Consider the following 21,220-nt stretch of genomic DNA (forward strand, 5'->3'; position numbering starts at 1 on the left):
GCCCCCGAGCGGCTCTCGCTGGCAATTCCCGAGCTGGATTTTGGGTAACGCTGGGCTGCTCAGGGACAGCCTGAGTTCTGCACCTTGGGCACCCATAAATCCTTTTCGGTTTTAGGAAATTCCTTTGAATTGAGCGCGAGCACTTTATTTCACGGTATACTAGTTCATTACGGATTGTTGTCTGCATCTCTGAAGTTTTGAAATTGAAGAAGGATTAAATTTTATGTGGTTGACCTTCTGATCCCATTGAAATAGGTTTTGTCACTTGTTTTATCACTGCTAGGAACAGGTGGACTCTGTGCTGAGAACTGGAAAGGTAAACACTTCTGTTTAAAGTGCATAAAGTTCTAGTGAAAAAGGAAAAAATCCAACCCCAAACTAAAAAATATTGTCATATAATATAGTCCAGTCTCCTCAGAGGTTTTTTTGTAAGCAGTTCCACCACTTTCTGCCTATTGAATCATTGTGATATAGAAAGCCAAAACAGATAAAACTTTTTTTTAAAACCTTGATTCTTTAAAAAAATACACTATAGTATAGATCAACTACCTTCCTTAAGTTTTAGTTTGACTGAATCACATGCTTTTAACAAAATTACAATTCTGAAATGATGCAAAATATCATATCAAAGTCCTTGCTCATTTCCAGCAGTGCAAAAGTAAAGAACATTACAGGAATGAGGGTAACTGCTCCCACCTTCAAGTTTGGTATGGATTTAGCATTGCTAGATCCCAAACCTAGTTAAACCAGTCATCCCTCTGTGATTGAAGGAAACTATCACAAATAGCCTAGTAGTGTCCATCTGCAGATTTTCATAAAAGTGAAAGATTAATTCATTCTGGGCTAGCTGGCTCCTGGGTGCAAATTAAACCATCTCAATATACAAGACACCTGTAAAAAAGGATCACATGATTTATATTGACCTCCACATTTAGGAAGAAAGAAACATCTACTGGTTTACACACCAAACTTGGTGATTTTTTTAACAAAAAGTTTGTAAATTATTGAAGTCTGGAATGAAAAATACTCTATGTAAATCAGTAATAATGAGTTGAACACAATAAAATGGCCACATTCCATAAAACTTAAATCTAATATGAATAGATTCTCCCAGAAAGGGCCTTTGTTTGCTAATTCATATGGTTTAGAGTTTTATGCAAAAAGAAGAGGCTAAGCACTGGAATGCTAAGATCAGTTTTGTTTTTGATAATACATTGTCATGAAGAGCAATCAAGGTCTATAGGTAATTTTTAGGGGACATTAGTACAGTATAAGCAGCTGGATGAAGCTTTACTTTAATACAGCTCTACAATACATTTTTTCCTTAAATCATCAGCATAAACCTGTTCAGTTCCAAGAATACTGGTGCAATCCAGCAAGCATATGGCTTGGGGATATATATACACACACACTGTCTAAACAAACTGGTGCTTTTACTTCAGAAGGCATTATTATCTTTGTAATTTAGGTGAAGTTCCCAGGAAAGCTTGAGTATCAGTGTTTTGCTTTGTTTCTAAAAAAACTGGGAATATTTGCTGAATGTTACTCCCATTTTAAACCTATTTCCTTCAGAAACTGTAATGTCCTCCTTATTCTTTCACAGAGGCCACAATGTGCCACTGTCTTGGATGCAGTGGAGAAGAATCTAAATATTTAAACAGAATACTTCTATCAGGAAAAAGTGAATCAAATTGCCCTCAGTTTACACACCTGAAGGTATCAGGAGGGTGTCTACTTGCTGCAAGAAGGGGAATAGAATTTGCAGGGAGCCCCCGACGAGGGGGAGAGAAAATTATGAGGAGGACTCCATCTTATCAGAAGGCTAATTAATTACTTTATTATACTATATTATTCTATACTATATTACATTACATCTAAACTGAATCTGTTAAGCACTCAACTCAGCACACAACACTCTGAATCTCGTGACTGTCACCCGACAGCCCCGACACACACACGCTTGGCCCTGATAGGCCAAGGAAACAAAACACCATGACTTTGGTTAAACAATCTCCATATTGCATTCTACTTTTGCACAAACACGGGCACAGCAGATAAGAATATTCTGGGGAAAATTGTGCCTTGCTTTTCTCTGTGAAGAGAAATGTGGGGGTACAAAGGGGTGAATGTAGGTATGTTAGATGGAATTTATGCCAAAAACAATTCTTCCCTGCCACTTACACACTGTTTCACAAACAGCAAAAAGGTAGATGGAGGAGCCAGCGTAATTGTGCCATGACAGCTGCCTACGTCGATACTTTATCCTCTTGTTGGCTCCCAATCTCATAGTACGACTTGATTATAGTCTTTCTTCTTTCTTAAGCTTTTCTCATTTGCCTATATGAAGTGTGGCTGCTCTTTTTGACATAAACTGTGCCATACGTGGGCCTCTGACACTGTTACCTTGATAAGACAGAAGCCGTAGGCAGGATGCTGCCAACTACAAGCTAGGCAGTCACAATTGTCTTAAATTAGGTACCAAGAAAGTCACCTGGTGAACAGAACAATTAATGTACCTTTATATTTCCCTCCTGACATGTTTTTTGGGTGGAAGTCTCTAAGAATAAAGGCATTTATTAACATATATTTGCTCTAGCTGACTGTTCCAGTGTTTTATAATTTGCCATTTCCCGCTGAAGGCAAAGGTCACTGCACAGAGCCCTTTAGACTTACTTGGTAACAGGTTTGCTTTCTTACTAACCTCTCAGGGATGCGGTAAAGACAGTTTGTGTATCCACAGAGGCTCGTGGTCCAGATGAAAACCACTCTCCAGCTTTGCAGTGCATATACAACCCTACAGTTTATGTGGAATTTGTAGCCTTAATCAGTAAGATAGCCCAAGCGGCCTAGGGACGGTAACAGAACTGAGGTGAATGTTATGGGGCGAACGCAGCCGTGGTGGCAGAAGGGCCACTGGAGTGGGTGACACTGGCCGCGGGTGCCTGGTGTGCGGTGTCCTCCCTCAGGGATGCACGTCCAGGCTTCGGGGTCAGCCGGGATGCGCGCCCTTGCTCTCCAGGCTGCCCGCACCGCAGACACGGGCGGCACCTGACGGGGAGCGCACACGGACACGGGACGGGCAGCAGGGAGGGCTCTCCTGGCCGGGACAGGGCCGGGCTGGGGCACCGCATCCCGCCAAAGCCGCCGTGGCCGGGCTCGCCTCAGACCGCGCTGTCGCCCGGCTCTGCCGGGGCTCCCTCGCACCTGCCGGGGCTCCCTCGCACCTGCCGGGCCCGGCGGGGCCGGCGCTGCCGGGGCTCCCTCGCACCTGCCGGGCCCGGCGGAGCCGGCGCTGGCGGGCGCGGCGGGCGCTGGCGAGGCGGCGCCGCCTCCACCGGGAGCTCCGGGCGGAGCCTTCCCTCCTTCCCGTCCTCCCTCCCCCGGCTCCCCGAGCACCCCGAGGCAGCGGCGGCTGTCTGCGCCCGCTCGGCTGGGAGAAGGAGGAGGCGCCCGAGCCGCGGGCGCTGGGAGCAAAGCAAAGAACAGTTCAGAGCAGTGGGCGCATTCCGGAGGGCAACACCCATGTCCCACAAACAGGGTATCTGGAACCGCGCTCCTTCCCCCGGCGCTCGCTGTCCCCTCTCATCCCTCCGTTCCCTTCTCAGCCCCTTCCATCACTCCTCCCCGCTCTCTGCTTCTCCTCCTCGCCGCCACTTTCCCTCGTTCCTTCCTCAGCGCCGTGCCCCCGCTGGCCCCGTGCCCGACTGACTGTGCCTTTCCTTCCCTCCTGCCCAGCCGGCGGCCCCCCGGGCGAGAGCGCGGCTGACTGGTGCCTCTACCAGCTCAATGGAGCGGCCGAGTTCGAGGTCTCTGAAGGTGAGTAAGGGATGCTGAGGGGAAGCGTCCCCTCGCCCGCTGTCCCGGCCGGCAGCGTGTGGAGAAACGGGGCTCGCCGCTGGGAGAGACCGTGGCAGCCGCCCCAGCGTGTGCCCAAGGGCAGGTGTGGAGGTGGGCGGGCAAAGGGATATCTGCCGGTGGTTTGTATATCCCAGGCCTTGTGAAAGTGTCTTGGCTGGTTTTGTTTTGGCTTTTTTTTGTGTGTGGGAAAAGTTTGCTTTGCGTGTAGCAGCTTAGGTGGCATGAGTCCTTTTGACCTTGGCGTCAGTGGGTGCTGGTGCAAGGTGGGCTGGAAAGTTTCCTGGCCTTTTCTCACTCCTTAACTTCTAAGAAAGAAGTCACCTGGAAAGTTTTATTTATTAATGTTCTGTGATCAGAAGAACAGTCTTTGGTTGTCAGGGCTGGAAAGTCTCTCATACCAACCATAGCAAACTGTGTACGGTTTCGAACATGCAGAGTATCTAAATTTAGGTGTGAACCTGTGTTCTCCAGGATGCCAGACGTGTAGTGTGCTGTGCTCATGAGCATCTTCCAGTGGCTGTTGTCTATGAGTTAAGTGGAACTAAGACTTCATCTTGATGTTTTTGGTCTGCTGGAGTTATAGATTTCTAAGAAGAGTGTATTTACTCTTTGTAAATGTTTAAAATGCATCGGAAGTTGAGTTAGACTGAAAAACTTTGCAACACTGGGGAGGGTGGCACACTGCAGTAGATTGGCTTCAGATTCAACATTAAGGAAAACTTGACAACAGGGGAGCACTGGAATATAGGAATTAGATAGATAATAAAATCCTATTCATTTGGGATATTTAATGTTTGTTTCAGTAACATACATTGAAGAGATAAAGCTACAGATCTTATCTTGGGGCAGGCAGAAAGATTATCTGTTTGGTGTCTCTTCAGCTATTATCTGTGATCCTTTGGGATTTGAAGTTTTGTGTCTTGTGTTTTGCTGTTTGGAGAAATTATTTAAACCCCAGTGTACTAATAATAAGCTATAGCTTGACCAAAGTTTTGGACTAAGTTTTTCTTTCCAATTATTCCATGGTGGTTCATATTTTGAGGTGTACTTAAGAATGTGTGTAATTACACACAATTGCATACTAAAGCGTTTATCAAAAGATGTTGTGATTTCTTTTTGCCTACGTGATTTTTTTTGGTGAAACTGCATACCAAACCAGATGTGATGACGATAGATGGGGGTGGAAATTATATCCGTGTGAGGGAGTGTAATGAGTGAGTGACAGCATTTCTTAGGCATCACAGAATGCTGAAAATGAGCTTTAGGTTGGCATTTACATTCATTTAAAGATTTGAATGAGTAGAATATGCTTCTTAACCTCATTTGTCTGGGTAAATACCAGTGTTTCAGCACTGCTTTGAGACGATAATGTTTTTTCTCAACAGGTGTTTTATTTCTTTGATTTATTGGATCATCTTTTTTCACAGGACGTATTTTTTAAATTATTTTGCTAACCCTGATTTCAGTTCTCTTTAATGCTGCCAATTTTTGGCTTCCCAATTTTAATCCCCAACTTAAATAGGAATCTTACATGTTTTCTCTTTACTCAACATGGAAATATGTGAAAATCTGAGACTAGGAAACAAGCTGAAGCAATGTAATTTGATCACAAAAACTGTAGAATCAAAGTCATCTGCAGGTAGTAAACCCTGTTTATGTTAATATATTGTATATAAATATGACATGTATTTTCCAGAGTACATGCTGGCTATTAATGCCACTTATATCTAGGAACACATAGAGCAATATAATCACACTTTGCAGGAGTGAAAAATAGTTCAAAGAAAAGTCCATGGTGGTAAGTGACTTGACCTCTTTCGCTTGACAGTGCTTTTAATAAAGTCCAAACCTTTTCCTTTGCTGAAGTATGCCTCTAAAATAAATTACACAGAGTAGACAGAATCTTTAGTTTTAAATTGATTGTTCCCAAGACTTCCATCACAGACTTTCTTTTCTCTCTTTATCCCAGTTCTTTTTACTTTTCCAAAAGGCCACAACTTGGAATTGCAGCTGCATTGGTTAGCTGCATTGTCCACCTAGCTGATGGACAGAACGACAAGTTTATCTTTATTCAATATTATAGTGTGATTTATATATCTAGATAGATATCTAAACATTTGCATATTAATATTATAAGTTCAGCTTGTCTTCTGGGCCTCTCTTGCTGCTTTTGCTATTGAATGCTTGCATTGACCTTGTGGTACTCTCTCAGACTTCAGAGTTGTGTTCTGCAACATTTCTGCTTTAGCCTAGGAATTTTTTTTTCCCCAAAAATAGATGTCTTAGATGAAAAACATTCATTTACATAACAGAAAAGAAAAATTGCATATTTCAAATGCAAGGAAAATAGAGCATAGTAAGTGAAATATCACAATCAAAGCCAAGATAATCATGTTTGATTTAGTCTTGCTGCCTTGAAACAGAATCCTATTTCAAATATTACTACTTCTATAATTAACGTCTAAGTGCAAAATATATTTTATTCATGCTAAAAATCTCAAAGCACTTTGCTCACAGTAAGTGCAGCCTCACAAAAGCTGTATGAAGAACAATATTAGTGTATCCATTTGCAGGCTTCAAGAATGAAATATAGAAGTTAAGGATGTGATTTTTTTTTATAAGCTGAATGTTAACTATTAAGCAGATAGCAACATAGGACTTCTGAAAAGTCAAATCTTTTGCTCTGTGTCAAATAATCTACTGGACTGTTAACAGGATTGCTTAATCTAGAGCCTTTGCTTTAAGTTCCAAATCACATTAACTTCTTGCAAACTGTGTAAGTTAAAGCATGTTTGAAATATTTTAGGCTGTGAATTCTAAGCTGGCTTCATGTTATTCTAGATATGAATGATAATATGTTTAGTGAAAAGATTCAGTCAAAAATCACATTTTTAGTTTTCACTCTTAAAATTACCTCATTAAAGACTTGAGATTGGTTTACAGTGTAAATTTTCTTTTCATCTATTTTGTAACTTTGTGCTCTTGAGAGGTTGAAAGCTCTTTTAGCATTTGTTAGCCTTGTGAATTTCAATGTGAACCTTCCTATTACTTACCTTATGCTGCTGTAACATTCTCTTTCATTTATGAGTAATTTGAAGTGAGATTTATTGAGAAGACGGGTAGTATAGTGTTTTGTTGTGAAAGTACAATTGAACAGTGTGCCTTTTTAAGGAACTAGAAGACTTGTGAACGGATTAATATGAGTTTAATCACTGTCAGGTTTATCTCCAATAGCTTTTTGTTTACTGTAGTTTTCAATCAAAGACAGTAACTCTGGATTTGGTTCAATACTGTCTTTTCCATTATTTCACCAATAGAAATAGAAAGCAATGTGATTGCACAAGCTTACAACTAAAGTGATGTTCTTGTGAGTCATGTGTTCATTAGCAAGGTCTAATTAAATACGAAGTCTCATCTGTAGATTTTTTCACATCCCAGTCCTTTTGTGGCAGATCCAAATAAGTTATTTTTCCTTAGTCTTTTACAAAAAGGCATGGTAGCAGTCCTTTTCCTAGTGCTTCACAGTTTGCCAGGATTTCTTTCAAAGGATCTTTACCATGAATGGATGTTATATTTCCATCTTAGTTGGATGGTGTGCTTTACAGAACTGAGCTTCCAGTTGTCCAGTTTGGAGATCACAGAATCACAGAATATGCCAAGTTGGAAGGAAGAGACCCACAAGGATCACTGAGTCAAACTCCTGGCCCTGCACATCTTCAAGAATCACAGCAACATCTTCAAGAATCACAGTGTGTGCTTGAGAGCACTGTCCAAACAATTCCTGAACTCTGTCAGGCTTGGAGCATAGCCCTGGAGAGCCTTTTCAAGTGCCCAACCATCATCTGGATGAAGAACCTTTTCCTAATATCCAACTTAAACCTCCCCTGATACAAATTCAGGCCATTCCCTGGGGTCCTGTCAATGTTACCAGGGAGATCTATGTCTGCCCCTGCTCTTTCCTTCATGAGGAATTTGTAACTGCAGTGAGGCCTCCCCTCAGTCTCCTCTTCCCCAGGCTGAGCAGAACAAGTGACCTCAGCCGCTCCTCACAGAGCTTCCCCTGAAGGCCCTTCACCATCTTCACTGCCCTCCTTTGAAGGCTTTCTAATAGCTTTGTATCTTTCTTACATTGCAGTGCCCAAACTGCCCTCAGGACTCAAGGTGAGGCTGCCCCAGTGCAGAGCAGACAATCCCCTCCCTTGCCTGGCTGGCAATGCTGTGCCTGATGTCCCCAGGACAGGGCTGGCCCTCCTGGCTGCCAGGGCACTGCTGATTCATATCCAGCTGTTTGTTGACCAGGACCCCCAGATCCCTTTCCATGGTGCTGCTTTCCAGCATCTCATTCCCCACTATGTCTGTACATTCAGGGTTGCCCCATCCCAGGTGCAGAATCTGGCACTTCCCCATTTTCCTTTCATATGGTTGGTGATTGCCCAGCCCTCTCATTTGTTGAGGTCCTTCTGCAGGGCCTCCTTCGGCCTTTGAGGATGTTAGCAGCTCTTCCCAGTTTTGTATCGTCTGCAAACTTGCTCAGTATTGCTTCAGTCCTGCATCCACATCATTTATGAAGATGTTGAAGAGCACAGGGACAAGGATGGAGCCCTGTGGAACCCCACTAGTGACAGGTCCCCAGTCTGATGTCCCCCCATCATGGCCCACCCATGAGCCAGCTGCTCCAGCCATCATGATCTGTTGATCCAGCTGTGTGCTGGACATTTTGTCCAAAAGGTTCCTGTGAGAGACATTATTGAAAGCTTTACTGAAATCCAAAAAGAAGACTGGCTTCCCTTGATCAGCTAAGGGGGTTACTTTATCATAAAAGGAAGTCAGGTTTGCTAAGCAGGACTTCCCTCTCGTGAAACCCTGCTGGCTGTGACTGATGACTGTGGATGTAGTGAGCTGAACTGTGATTTTTCTGCAGACCACAATTCCATTTTTATTCAAAGGAAATCAAAATGCTTGGAAGAGATTGATACTCCCCTTGCCTCACCTCAGTGCACATTTACAGAATCACAGTATCAATTAGGTTGGGAAAGACCTCTGAAATTGAGTCTCCTATGACTAAACACCCCCATGTCACCTGGGACATGGCATGAAGTGCCACGTCCAGTCTTAAACAGCTTAGGATGCTGCCAGTGTGCATACAGTGCTGTAAGGTGTGTCACAGGGCTTGTGTGCCCTGATAGCCCCTCTGGTGCCATGTATGTGGAGAGTGCAGGTATTCCAGTCCTACCTCACACACTCCTGTTTATACATTCAGCAAGTCCCTGTATTTCATCCCTCCTTTATTTTGCACTGACTTATGTTGGTATTTGGTTGGTTAACTATCACTGATGTCAGAGAGCTGCTGCAGCACAGGGAAAGGGCTTCTGTTTTAAGTGGTGTCATCATAATTTATTCCCATTATAACGTTGAATGTGGTTCTGTAAGACCAGACCTGGTAAATGACTCATTACAAGAAAATGTGGGTATTTGATTATACTTCTAGTTGTTGCTGCACAATCTGACACTAACTTTCAATATGAAAAATTCAACATGATAGGCAAAGAGGAAGGGTTAGGATATGTTGAAATTGTATTTATGATAGCTTTACTCCTAGTGATATTTTCTACAGTAGTCCATTTGTGATATTTTAATATGTGGTTTATACATGGCATGGGTTTTGTAAAAACCATGAATTCAGATATTTCTGTAGACTATTATAAAAAAGACTGATAATAAAATACTGGAAAGTACATGTACTTGTTATGAAAAGGAAAAGGTGAGTGACTTATTTACATTTTTATTTGTTGTTTCTTATTTTGGTGTTTTGATTAAGAGCTGGTTTGAATTTATGGAATAAATTAATTTTTTTAAAATACATTAAGATGATTTAATTACAATGATTCATAAAATCCTTGCCTACATAGTGTTTCCATTTGAACTCATTATGAGTGCTAGAGTGTGTTTTCTCCTTAGAGTCATTAAATGTCATTTGACCATAAAACAAATACTTGTTAATTATTTTATTTTGCAAATGTCTGACCAAAGACATTAGCTCCTGTTCAGTAACCTGAAAAGGGGTATTGTTGTTTGGATTAAGCTTGAAAAACAGAATAAGACTTTTTTTTTAACTGGGCTTTCAGATTTTCCTTTTCCAAGGACTTCACACACTTCCCTAACATTCTGTACTTTAATTCTCTGGATCTTAAATGCCATAAGTTGCAGCCTTCATCCTCTCAGTTTCCAGAATGTGGTCTTCACCCATTTTCCTTTTTGCTTTCTAGTCATAGACTGGCAGATTCATTTAGGTTAAAAATGACTTATAAGATGACTGAGTCCAACCTTTGACCAAACATCACCATGTTAGCTAAACCATAGCACTAAATTCCACATCCAGTCCTTTTCTGAATGCTGGCAGTGACAGCGATGCCACCACTTCTCTAGGCAACCCATACTAATGCTTAACCACTCTTTCAGTGGAGAAATTCTTCTTGATGTCCAGTCTGGACCTGATGTTGTTGAGTTAGGGATGGAAAGAATGACTCTAGTCTTCAGATGGATCAGAAAGCTAACTTTAATGAAAGTAGCAGGTCTTTTATAATGTGACTTGCTAAGGTGATACTTGATTGGTCTCAAAAAAGAAACATTTCACACTATTGGTGACTATGAATAGTACACTGTGAAGAACTATAACTATAAACAATGGTTACAGAAAGAGAGATAATAATTGTTTATATTTCTTCTTCTAAGATTCCCAGGCTCAGCCTGGGAGAAATTATCTCTGTTCTTTCTTCAATTGAACTGAGAATCTCCACATGGACCTCCCCTGGTGTCTTGAGGCCATTTCCTCTTGATCTGTCCCTTGTTACCTAGAGGAAGAGACTGGCCCTACCTGGCTACAACCTCCTTTCAGGTAGTTTTTTCCTGTTCTCCAGACTAAACACACTCAGCTCCCTCAGCTACTCCTCCAAGATTTACTATCCAGATGCTTCAGCAGCTCTGTTGCCCTTCTCTGGACTCACTTCAGCAGCTCAGTGTCTTCTTGCAGTGAGGGGCCCAGAGCAGGAGACAGAGCTCGAGGTCTGACCTCACCAGTACAGGGCTACAGTCTGAGTGTGGGGGGTCAGTCACTGCTCTGGTCCTGCTGGCTAGAGGTTTTGTTGATCATCTCCCTGATTTCACCAAGAATCCAACACTTTTTATCATTTAATGGTCACTGTACCCAAGATGGCCTCTGACCACCACATCTCTCACCAACCCTGCTCTGCTTGTAAGCAGCAGGTCTAGTGGGGTACTGCTTTCCAGGCTGCCCCTTTTGTTTTATTTTTCCTTTGTTCTCTGTAACTCTCCCCTCCACAAAGGGAATTGCAGTGGTTTCAGTCCACTGACTGTTGTGCACTGTGACAAAGATGTCTCTCCTTTGTGTCATTGAAAGTCTGCCATATGCAGCAGGTGCCTGCATAGCAAATCTGAGCTCTTTTCCCTCTCTCTTACTCTTTCCAGGTCCATAAGGCTTTCCATTTTATATGATCCCTTCAGTTCCATCCAAATAACTCCTGGAAATTTTAGTTTTATCCATGCTTGAATGATGAAAATTTCTTTGGTATTTCAGTTTGCCATATACTTTATGAGACACTCAGTGGCCTCATATATCTCATGAAAGATGAAATCACACTGTTGTGGGCCTGATGATGCAATTATTAGCAAGTCAAAAATCATATTACCTGGTCCAGAATTTAACAGGGACATCTTTTATGCACCCTCTTCCTCATTAAACACTCAATAACTCAATTCAGGTAATGATTTTCTTATCAATAAGTACACTGATGAAGTAAACAGGGATTTCATTTGGGCTGTGAATTTTCCATTTAGAGTAATTTTTTATATTTAAGTCAAACATTGCCATTCAGCTTGAATAGTGATGGACAATTTAGAGAGTATAGAATTGCCTGTGGGTTCCAGCTGAGATACATAAAAATCACCAGGTCTTCACAAAGCCTCCTTTTCAATTATAGGTCAAGTCAGAAATCCAGGGTACCTTTATGGAAATTAATTTTGTGTAGGGGCAGAGAATACCAATTTTCTGATTTTTCCAATTCCAATTTAGAAATGTGTGCAGAAATTGCCCAAGCTGTCTTGCAGACTGTCTGAAGAGCTGATACACAGATAAGGCTTTTCTACTGTGCAAGGATTTTTTTATGTATGAACCTGTCAAAGCTGAAAGAAATTTCAAGATCAGATTCTTCTGTTTCAACCCAGAAGCTTAACTTCTGCAAGTATGGATTCAGAAGTCATGCTGCAGGCCACACAGTTTGAACTGTAATATTCTCATTGATTGGTTCTTTTCTGTAAAATGCATTTTTTAGTAAAATCCCAAGAGATTGAAAGCAGAAGTCAATATAGTATTTTTCCTTGCATGTTTTTATTGTCTGATGAGAAAATTCCAAAAGCATTTCAAACTTTTCAGGTATTTTCAACTACCTTTTCCTCACAGTATGCTACTTGAATATAAACTAATTCAAAATAATGGGCAGTAGCCCCGAAGTCTTTGTGTGATTGCCTAATGGTACATAACAAACCCACCAACAGTGAAAAGATGTTATTTACTAGTCAGATTCTAGATGTTGCCATCTCAGCTGAATTGTCAGGGTTTGGTGATCCAGAAGAGGGAGCTGCCACATAAATTTCTAGCAGTTTTGAACTTAGCAAAGTCTCTTTTAACCCCCCACCATGGATATTTTTTTTAATTTTTTAATTTTAAGACTGACTCCAGGGGTTTCATGTGATGCTTTTTTGGTCACTCAGTTTGTAGTTTGCAGATTTCTAAAGACAGCGTTAGAGACTTACTGCTTTAATTTCCTTCAGTTTTCGGTATCAATTCAGCGTATGCTTTTCAACATTCTGCTTAACTACCATGCTCAAACCTTTGGTTGACATGATGAATGCAGTCCTTTTTACTTAATCTGCAAAGTCTTTTTAAACATAGATGTTTCTGACTCGCCCACCATGGATTTTTAAGAGATGTTTTCTGTAGCATGCAGGAAGAACTTTGTGATGTCTGGCCTTCCTCATGTGAGACAGAGGTGGCTTCTGAGTCTCTGTAGTATTTTTTTCTGTGTAAGGAGTGGCTCTTCTGTCACAGTAAAAACATACAGCTGGTATTTTGAAAATAGCAATATATATGTGAAATAGCAAAAGCAATGTGCACACTTCAGTGTGCTTCTAATGTGCTTTCTCTTTTTTTTTTCTTTAGCACTGCAGAGCAATTTATAGTGATTCCTTCTATAATTTGTGGGTTATAAAACTAAAGAACAATGAGGTACTGGGAGAAGGCATTAAAACATGTACTTGTACTTATGGACAGGAAGGAGACCAGACTTCCCAAGCACCCTGAGCATATTTTCAAGTGCATGATTTAACCTAAGTTCTGATATTGGTGGGTGGAACCCTACGTGGCTACTTGTTGTAATGATAGATCTTATCAAAGCTATTGTATCTTCAGATTCATTGTTAGTCATTTTGTGTTAAAAACTGATGCAGTGATGTGACTTTGTTTCATGAGGTAACTGGAGAAAGAGGTGAGACTTTTTGTCAACTGCCTAATATATTCCTTGTGTCTTTTTGTCATTACAAGCTTAAGAGGATACTCAGTACTAGGAAACTTGTATTTGTTTCTTGCAAAGAAGAGTGAATACAGCACTGTGTTGATTATATGTTTGTGGGTCATCATGTTTTATATTTTGTGCAAATTTTCAGGTGCTGGAACATGTTCAGAGAAGGGAAATTAAGCTGATGAATGGTCTGGAGCACAAGGCTTGTGGAGGGTTGCTGAGGGAACAGGGGTTGTTTAGCCTGGGGAAGAGGAGGCTCAGGGTGGACCTTATTGCTCCCTGCAGCTACCTGAGAGGAGATTGCAGAGAAGTGGAGGTTGGTCTCTTCTGCCAAGTAACAAGTGATAGGACAAGCAAAATGGCCTCAAGATGCACCAGAGGATGTTTAGATTGGATATTAGGAAAATTTTTTTTACTGAAAGGGTGATCAGGCATTTGAACAGGCTGCCAGGGAAGTGGTGGAGTCACCATTGCTGAAGATACCTAGATGTGCCACTTCAGGGTGTGGTTTAGTGGAGGACTTGGCAGTGTGGTGTTAGAGGTGGAATGGATGATCTTAAGGGTGTCTTCCAGCCTAAGAGATCCTGTGATTCTATTTCTGGAGATAAGTATAGGATAGTGAAAGACCTTGTGGTTCCAGTGAAGAATGAGAATGGAGCATTTCCTTTGTTATCGACCTTGAATATTCCTGCATGTGGTAGTATCCTGCTGTTGACTTACTTCATATTTCCAATTAGTAAATCTATAAATATGAATGCTTTCATAGAAGTTACCACTGGATTCCATTCATACATCTAGGTGGTATCATCATGTGGCCTTCAGATTACATATGCAAGCTGCTATGTTAGACAATTTAGACATTACATTGTGAAGTTGTGCACAATATCAGAATGTGCCAACATGAAGAACTCTGTGGCTTATTTTTAATTATTTCATAAAATAGTTTTGAAATTTCTATATTTTTTACATGCTCACAAATGTACATATGTACACTTTTTTCTTATATCTATGCAAGGTTAATATAAAAATCAAAAGAAAATTCTATAAGATCAGTGTAGATGTGTTTGACTTTTCCTCCAGGAGGCTTTACAATAGGTACATAAATAAATACTGTTTTTTTTATATACATGATATTTTGCCTATGGCTATTACAGTTGAAATATATAATATTTAAAAATATTTGTATGTTCAAAAAACCGATGGCCTTTTTGTGAGTTTTAAAGTCTTCCATCAAATACAGGTTTTTTCAGAATGCATACATTTCTCAGATGTTCTGGTTATGTTTATTTGTAAGCACATTTTATAGTGGCTCATGTCACAGTGAATAGAGTTGACAGTTGGGCTGATTGCAGGAATATGCAAAATGTTAACCTCATAAATCTTTCTCCACCTATTGTATTGTGTAATTTTTACAAAATATGCAGAAGAATGGTGTAAGAGACAGTTCCATTATTTTAGTTGGGACCATTTTGGTATTGCAGTTAATGCTGATGTATTCAATTCAAAGACAATTATGTCTAGACACTAACAGAGGCTGTTGATTTGACATTCTATTCATAGAGAGGGCACGTGTCATTCAAAAGTGAGTTCTAAAACTATTCAGCATGGCTGCATTGTTAGTGATGGGCCTTTCCACTTCACATGACTACTATAACTAATTACTATATTTAGTGATCTTGAGATCCTGAAATGAAAATCACCCACAGTTTCTTTGGGAGATACAAATTATATTAATATTCTTTCTCTTTATACCCAGAATAAACTTCTGTGTTATGACTAGACTCAAAGATGCAAAGTAGAAGTGTTATCCTTGCAAGACTTGATGGTTTCTTGTTAAATCTGACTTATTGAGTAATCTTCATGATCTTTGACATTTTTAATACAGACTAGTTTTCGTCAATATATGGTTTTGTTTCTCAGGTAACTCTTATTTTTTAAGTTTCTCTAGTAGGTTCTTGTGTTAACATTGTAAACTCTGCTTTGAAATTGATTGTTTATTGTGGAAATACCCCATGCTTCAGATTGCATTTATTTGCAAGAAGCATGAACTTGGTGTCTTTGTAATGGTATACAAAGTAGATGTAATAATTTTAAAGTAAGAAGAATTCTTATTTTTCATGCACTACATCTTAAAATTGTGGGTTTTTTTCCCTTGAGCTTTTCATGCAGGGTTTTTTTTTTTTTTTCCTTAATCTTGACAGGCTGTTAATTTCAGTGTGTGCTGATTCCTCTATTCTAAACTAAGGCATCACAGCTATATTTCAGTTTGATTGCTTTTTCTGGGTTTAGTTTTTTCTCCCTAAGAATACTTGCCCTAGTGGAATGTCCACCTTTCCTAAGTGAAAGCTAGAGAGACCTTGAGAGTCTGCTGAGTGCATTGAGAGTGTAGCTGTGCATTGGTGTTTCTTCAGAAAGGTGATACCATGCCTCCAATCTGTGATTTTATGTTGCTTTTTGATTTCTCCCTCTCCTCATGCTCCTCCAAATTAATCAAAAATCTTTCTTAAAGCACGATACCTGTGTTGACCTCTGGAAGTAGCAAGTGGTCTGATGATTTTAGAGGCATAATTGTTCAATGGTAATTCCAGAAATGCACAGAGCTTTGTTGAAGGACTTGACTTCCCTTTTCTTGATGATGTCAAATCATAAAATGTATCCATGGGGACATAGTAAATAGAATATTTTGTGTCAAGAAAACAGACCTCAAAGTTTAAGCTTCTTGATTCTACTATGAGACAAATAACCTCTGCTAGAGAACATCTCTAGAAGCAGTAAGAAGATGTCTCTCTGTTTTCCCCATTATGCTGAGGTGAGTCTCTAGAGCAGCCTGTGACCTATATTACACATCAAGTGTTGGACATGTGTAGTCATTGCTGCAAGTTCAGAAAGTACCCAGAGCAAAGCCTGTGCTGGCTGGGGCTGGGCAATGCTGACCTGGGCAGTGCTGACCCCCTTGCACTTGCTAAGATCACTCACGTAAAAGCTCCAAAGCACGTAACAGCTGTGTATCTCTCTCTCTTTCTCTCTCTCTATGTATCCTCTCATCAAATGGTTGAAAGAAAACATGTATTCATACCCTGTGGTTAAAAAGCTGAACAACTGAAGGAGGATTGCAAACCCCAAATTTTCAGTGACATCATCCCATATTACTGTTTCTATAGGTGCCCTGCCACATTTGACTGCCAGGTTTTATGTGTCTTACTTTACTTTTTGTATATGCAGTGTGAGTGATTGGAGCTCTGTACTTCTCCAGACACAGAGCTGTGTTGTTTCATTGGTAAGAATACTGAAGCGTGTAACCATTCACGCAGATTCCTTTTCCACCAGCAAATGCTTACCTATGTAAATGTAACATTTGAGTTCAGATGCGAGCACAAGTCAAGAAATTCAAAGATATAGTTCCCACAGCAACCATAATTCAGCCTTGTTGCTGTGAAAGCACAAAAGCTCACACCAAATACCATGCAGAATACTGCATGCATGCAAGTTTATGAGACATAGTTGCTAGGAGAGCCATAAATTTTAATTTCTAGAGGTATTTACATTCACATTTTTTATCCCTTAGAATTAAAATCTGTATTTTTTGAAACAGTGCAGAAATTAAGAAATGGAATAGAGACCATTTGGATTAGTGTTTCTTTTTGCTTTCTTGTAATGTACAATTGATTACTTTACCATCTTCGTCTTTCTGTTGACTTTTATTTTTAAGGGAGTAATATTGAATATGAAACATAATCTGGTCTACTTCCTTATCTAACTCTTTGTTTACCCCTATTACTAAACCTGCAGCTAATGGGGTCTACTTGTTTGCCTACTAGGGATAAATAAATCAGATATTTATCTGCATGTAGCCGTGCATCTTGCTTTTCAGCTTCATCTGTCACTTAAGGATCCATTATAAAATATCCCAAAGCATATGGAAAATATTTATTTTCAATATCTTATAGGGTACTTTCTGTTTCTTTGTTTGCCAGCTAAGTCTGCTAATTTGGTCATCTTAGACATGTTTAGTTATTACCACTAACTAAAGTGAAGAGGTGGAAGAGTACTTGTTTTGAATTTATATTTTTATTGAGAAAAATGCAAATATTTTTATTGAGGAAAATGTAAATATTTCAATTATAGTACTTAATGAGCACAACAAATGTTTGTAAATAATATCTACAGGATTTCCAGAAGCTGGTTGGCTGAAATATCTATATGAACTTTCTTAGCCTTTCAGATATGGCCAGTGGAGAGAGAGACCATGATGTTTGAATACTGGTATATTAAGTCCTATTCCCATGGGTGATTATTATATCTGTAAACTGAATTGAGTATTCATGATTATTTAAAAAAAAATTACTTTTGACTGTGGCATATGCTAATACCTCATAATTTATTTGGAATAAAATCACTGTATCTCACTAGTAATTTTAAATAAAAGGTAAAAAAGGAAATGACACAAGATAAAGAAGGTTCATAGTAAGAGTTTCTCTTCAGTAAACTACAAAAAAATTAATTTAGACTTCATCTAGTTTCTACCGCACTGATTTTTCTCAGCCCTCCATCACATCTTAGCCTGCTATATGAGCCTTTTTATGGACAGTCTGGGCAGAGCTGAAAGGCTGATAGGATGTGAAAATGTTCTCCTTGGGAAATCTTTGGATCCTGCCCTTCCCAGATTGTTAGGCAATCTGCTCCAGGAAGCCTGTTTTGACAGTGCCTGTTATCTCTGCTCAGCAGAGTCCTATAGGGACCATCCCTGCCTACCTCAAAGCCAGGGTTAGGGGAATTCACTCTGCAGCCCAGCGCCTTCCCAGAGCTTTATTGTTCTGTTTCATTGTGTTCAAAAGGAACTGCACATTGTACTGTACATGTGTCTAAAATAGTTTGTGTATATGAAATGCAGGTTTTCTTGTGTAAGAATTTATAACCTGAAATTTGAACTCCATCTGAAAATTAAAACATTCATGATGGCTCAACAATTTCTTACTAGGTAAACGCATGAAGATGAATTAAATTTTGGCTGCCATCTGATCAAGAGTTGGTCTAGTCTTTCCACAGTGACTTCACTGTGTCTGAATTCTATGAAATGAGGAAGGGGACTGAGAGTTGTGAACCATGGCAATTCTTCAAGGAGCAGGTATTGTCCTGGTGTTTCACTGGAGTCCTGGATAAAACTTGATTCATAAGGCTCTATGTCCTGCTGAAACAAGAAGATGAATACTCTGGATATAGGTTTTGGGTAAGAACTGTGTTGTGATCATAAGCTTCCATCAACACCCTTACAACATTTCTTTTCCCAATGTATATAGGTAATATTTTGGGGCTTCTCTGTACTGTGAATAGTTACAAGGATACATTTGTTTTCTTCTTTCTGTCCTCTTGCATGTAGTAGTTGTGGTTTTAGTATTTGAAGTGAATAAATAATGGCAAACTTCAGTGGAAACTAAGAACTGTAGAGGGATGATTTGAGATAACTGAAAAACAGCAAAATGTTCCACTTGAAATTGATCTATTTGTAGTAAATAGAAATACATAAATAGCACAGGGTCTATAAAACACCAGGTTTACATTTGTGTTCATTACAAGCCGATCAATAACTGTTGCTGGATGACTTGATGTAGTTATTTTATACAATTAATTACTGTGCATACAGGCCCAGGGAAGAGAAATGTACAGTCAATTCTGCCAGGGATTGCTGGTAATCATGATAAGCTAAATTTGTTTTGAGGTGATGGGGGTCCTGTGGGACAAAAATGCCTCTGTGTAGTGGTTAAAGTGCCTGGTGTTGGGAACAAGGTCATAGTTTCAACACTTAGTGCCATCAGAGGAGGAAGTTGGTGTAACTCTGCTTATGCAGGTGTTTTCCCTCCAGCATGTCACTTCCTGTGCATGCATGTGTCCCCAGAGACACAGATTTCCTAATGGAACACAGGACTTTGATGGAAGTGGATGGCCATGTCACCTCACAGTTCTCAAAGGAGAATAAAATTTCCTTGGTGTGATTAAAACCATCTGCTTGCATCATGGGCTGTTAGCTATGAGGTAGGATTTGATGTTAAATATGTTAGTCACTCTTAGTAGATGGAGAGTTGGTATGTTGAATATACTGTCCCATATGTTCAAGAATTTTGTCCTTTATATTTGAAAATAGGCATTTTTTGTCAATTACAATGAGCTGGAGAGAGGTAATTTTTTTTTTTAATTTTTCAGTGTAATTTTAAAAGAATTTTCAGTATTTTCCATTTATCTGAAAACATTTCTTTTGACATCCTGTTAAAATTACCACAAAGATATTTGAATTATATTTGAACTCTGATAGAAGTTGACTGTTCTCTCTTATTGAAGGTAATACAGTTCCTTTTGCAGGATTATATTTCCAGTTTCCAACTTTGACAAACTCCTAACCATTAAGCCTAAGAATTTTTCCCCCATGGATTGGCTTCAGGCTAATTTTTCACAGAAAAATTTAATTAAAATGGCCAACTTAGCTTTGACCCTAAGCTTCACAAGAAAATTCTGGGTATCCTTTTGCCCATTAGAAAAAAAGAATTCCATCAACCTCTCCTTGAAAAAGCTCTAGTACTTGCATGCTTTGAAGGAGGAACTTCAAATTGACAAGGTGAATATAATCAATTTGACTATATTGAAGAGTGTCTTTGACTGTCCCTATGAATACCCACTCTTCTTTGACCAATTAATAAACCTCTGAAAAATGATTGTTTAAATAATCTCCTGTAAGTGTTGGTAGAAATGGGTAGATATAATTTTTCCCCCCTTTTCTGTCAGCTCAGCATACAGGGAAAGTACCCTGATGCAGAGCTGAATTGACCTTTGTGTAATTGCACTTCTGGTCTGATTGAAATCATAGATGTTTTTTGGTGTTGAAGCCTTACAATTTTTTGTTCTCTTCTTTGAATTGCATTCTCTCTGTCTGCTGGAGAGGGGCTGAGTAGAGGAGGAATCAGTGTTTGATTTGACCTAGAGCAGGTACTGGCCATCAAGAGTACCTTGGAAAAAGATGCTGGGGTTGAAGGAAGTGGCACAGGGACTGGCCAGTGGAGCTCAGGTGTAAAGGAAATCAGAGTGTGTGAAGGACACTGGTAATATTTGGTGATCACAGTTACATGCTGAAACTGCCTGAACAGAGACTGGGAACGAGGTGCAAACATGGGAAGAGGCATTATGAGCAGGGGAGGAGAGACATGGAGATTAGTCTCCTGCAGGGCCTAGAGAGTAACACAGCTTACTTGAGAACTGCTCCCCTTCTGGTGCCAGAAGGCTGCCTGGCATCATTGCTGGCACTGGGAGGGAAGCTGTACCCCACCAAGGGAGTTTTGGTGTGTACTTTTGGACCAGCTCTTCATTAAAAGCACAGACTTGTAAGTTTCTATAGCCAATAGTGACCTACTCAGTTCAAGAAACAGGGAATTTTCCAGTAGACCTTATGACTGCAAAGTTACAGAAGATCTGTTAAAGTATTAGGTTTCCTGTCATCTAATGCAATATGTTTCCTTTTTTTGAGAACTTGGAATTTTTTTTACCTTTGAAAACCTTCTCAGAAACACTTCAGAATTGCCCTATCAAGTGTGCAATTGCCTGTGGAGCCTTATTTAAATGCCTGACATGTATGCATTGTAGTATAATAATTATATTATGATGCTGGTTTAATTTTCACCCGGTTGAGCAGATGAATCAGAGTAGTGAAATGCAGAATACTGTTCTATGAGCCGTGTCTGATCTATTGCAAAAATTGGAAGACATGTTGCTAGCATTCTGGAGAG

General features: G+C 39.9%; 1 protein-coding gene across 1 annotated transcript in view; it reads left to right on the forward strand.

Annotated features, from left to right (window-relative positions):
- Window positions 1-3,342: 3,342 nt before the first annotated feature.
- Window positions 3,343-21,220, forward strand: part of PPP2R2C (protein phosphatase 2 regulatory subunit Bgamma) — a 186,783-nt gene continuing 168,905 nt past the window's right edge. The window contains exons 1-2 of the mRNA XM_071447395.1: window positions 3,343-3,538; window positions 3,736-3,816. Coding sequence (XP_071303496.1) covers window positions 3,523-3,538; window positions 3,736-3,816 — 97 coding nt within the window. The 5' untranslated portion in view covers window positions 3,343-3,522. The remainder of the gene's footprint in view (window positions 3,539-3,735; window positions 3,817-21,220) is intronic.

This window comes from Agelaius tricolor, unplaced genomic scaffold (genome assembly GCF_023055355.1).
Source record: "Agelaius tricolor isolate 1412-34295 unplaced genomic scaffold, bAgeTri1.0.p SCAF_24, whole genome shotgun sequence".
Taxonomy (NCBI): Eukaryota; Metazoa; Chordata; class Aves; order Passeriformes; family Icteridae; genus Agelaius; species Agelaius tricolor.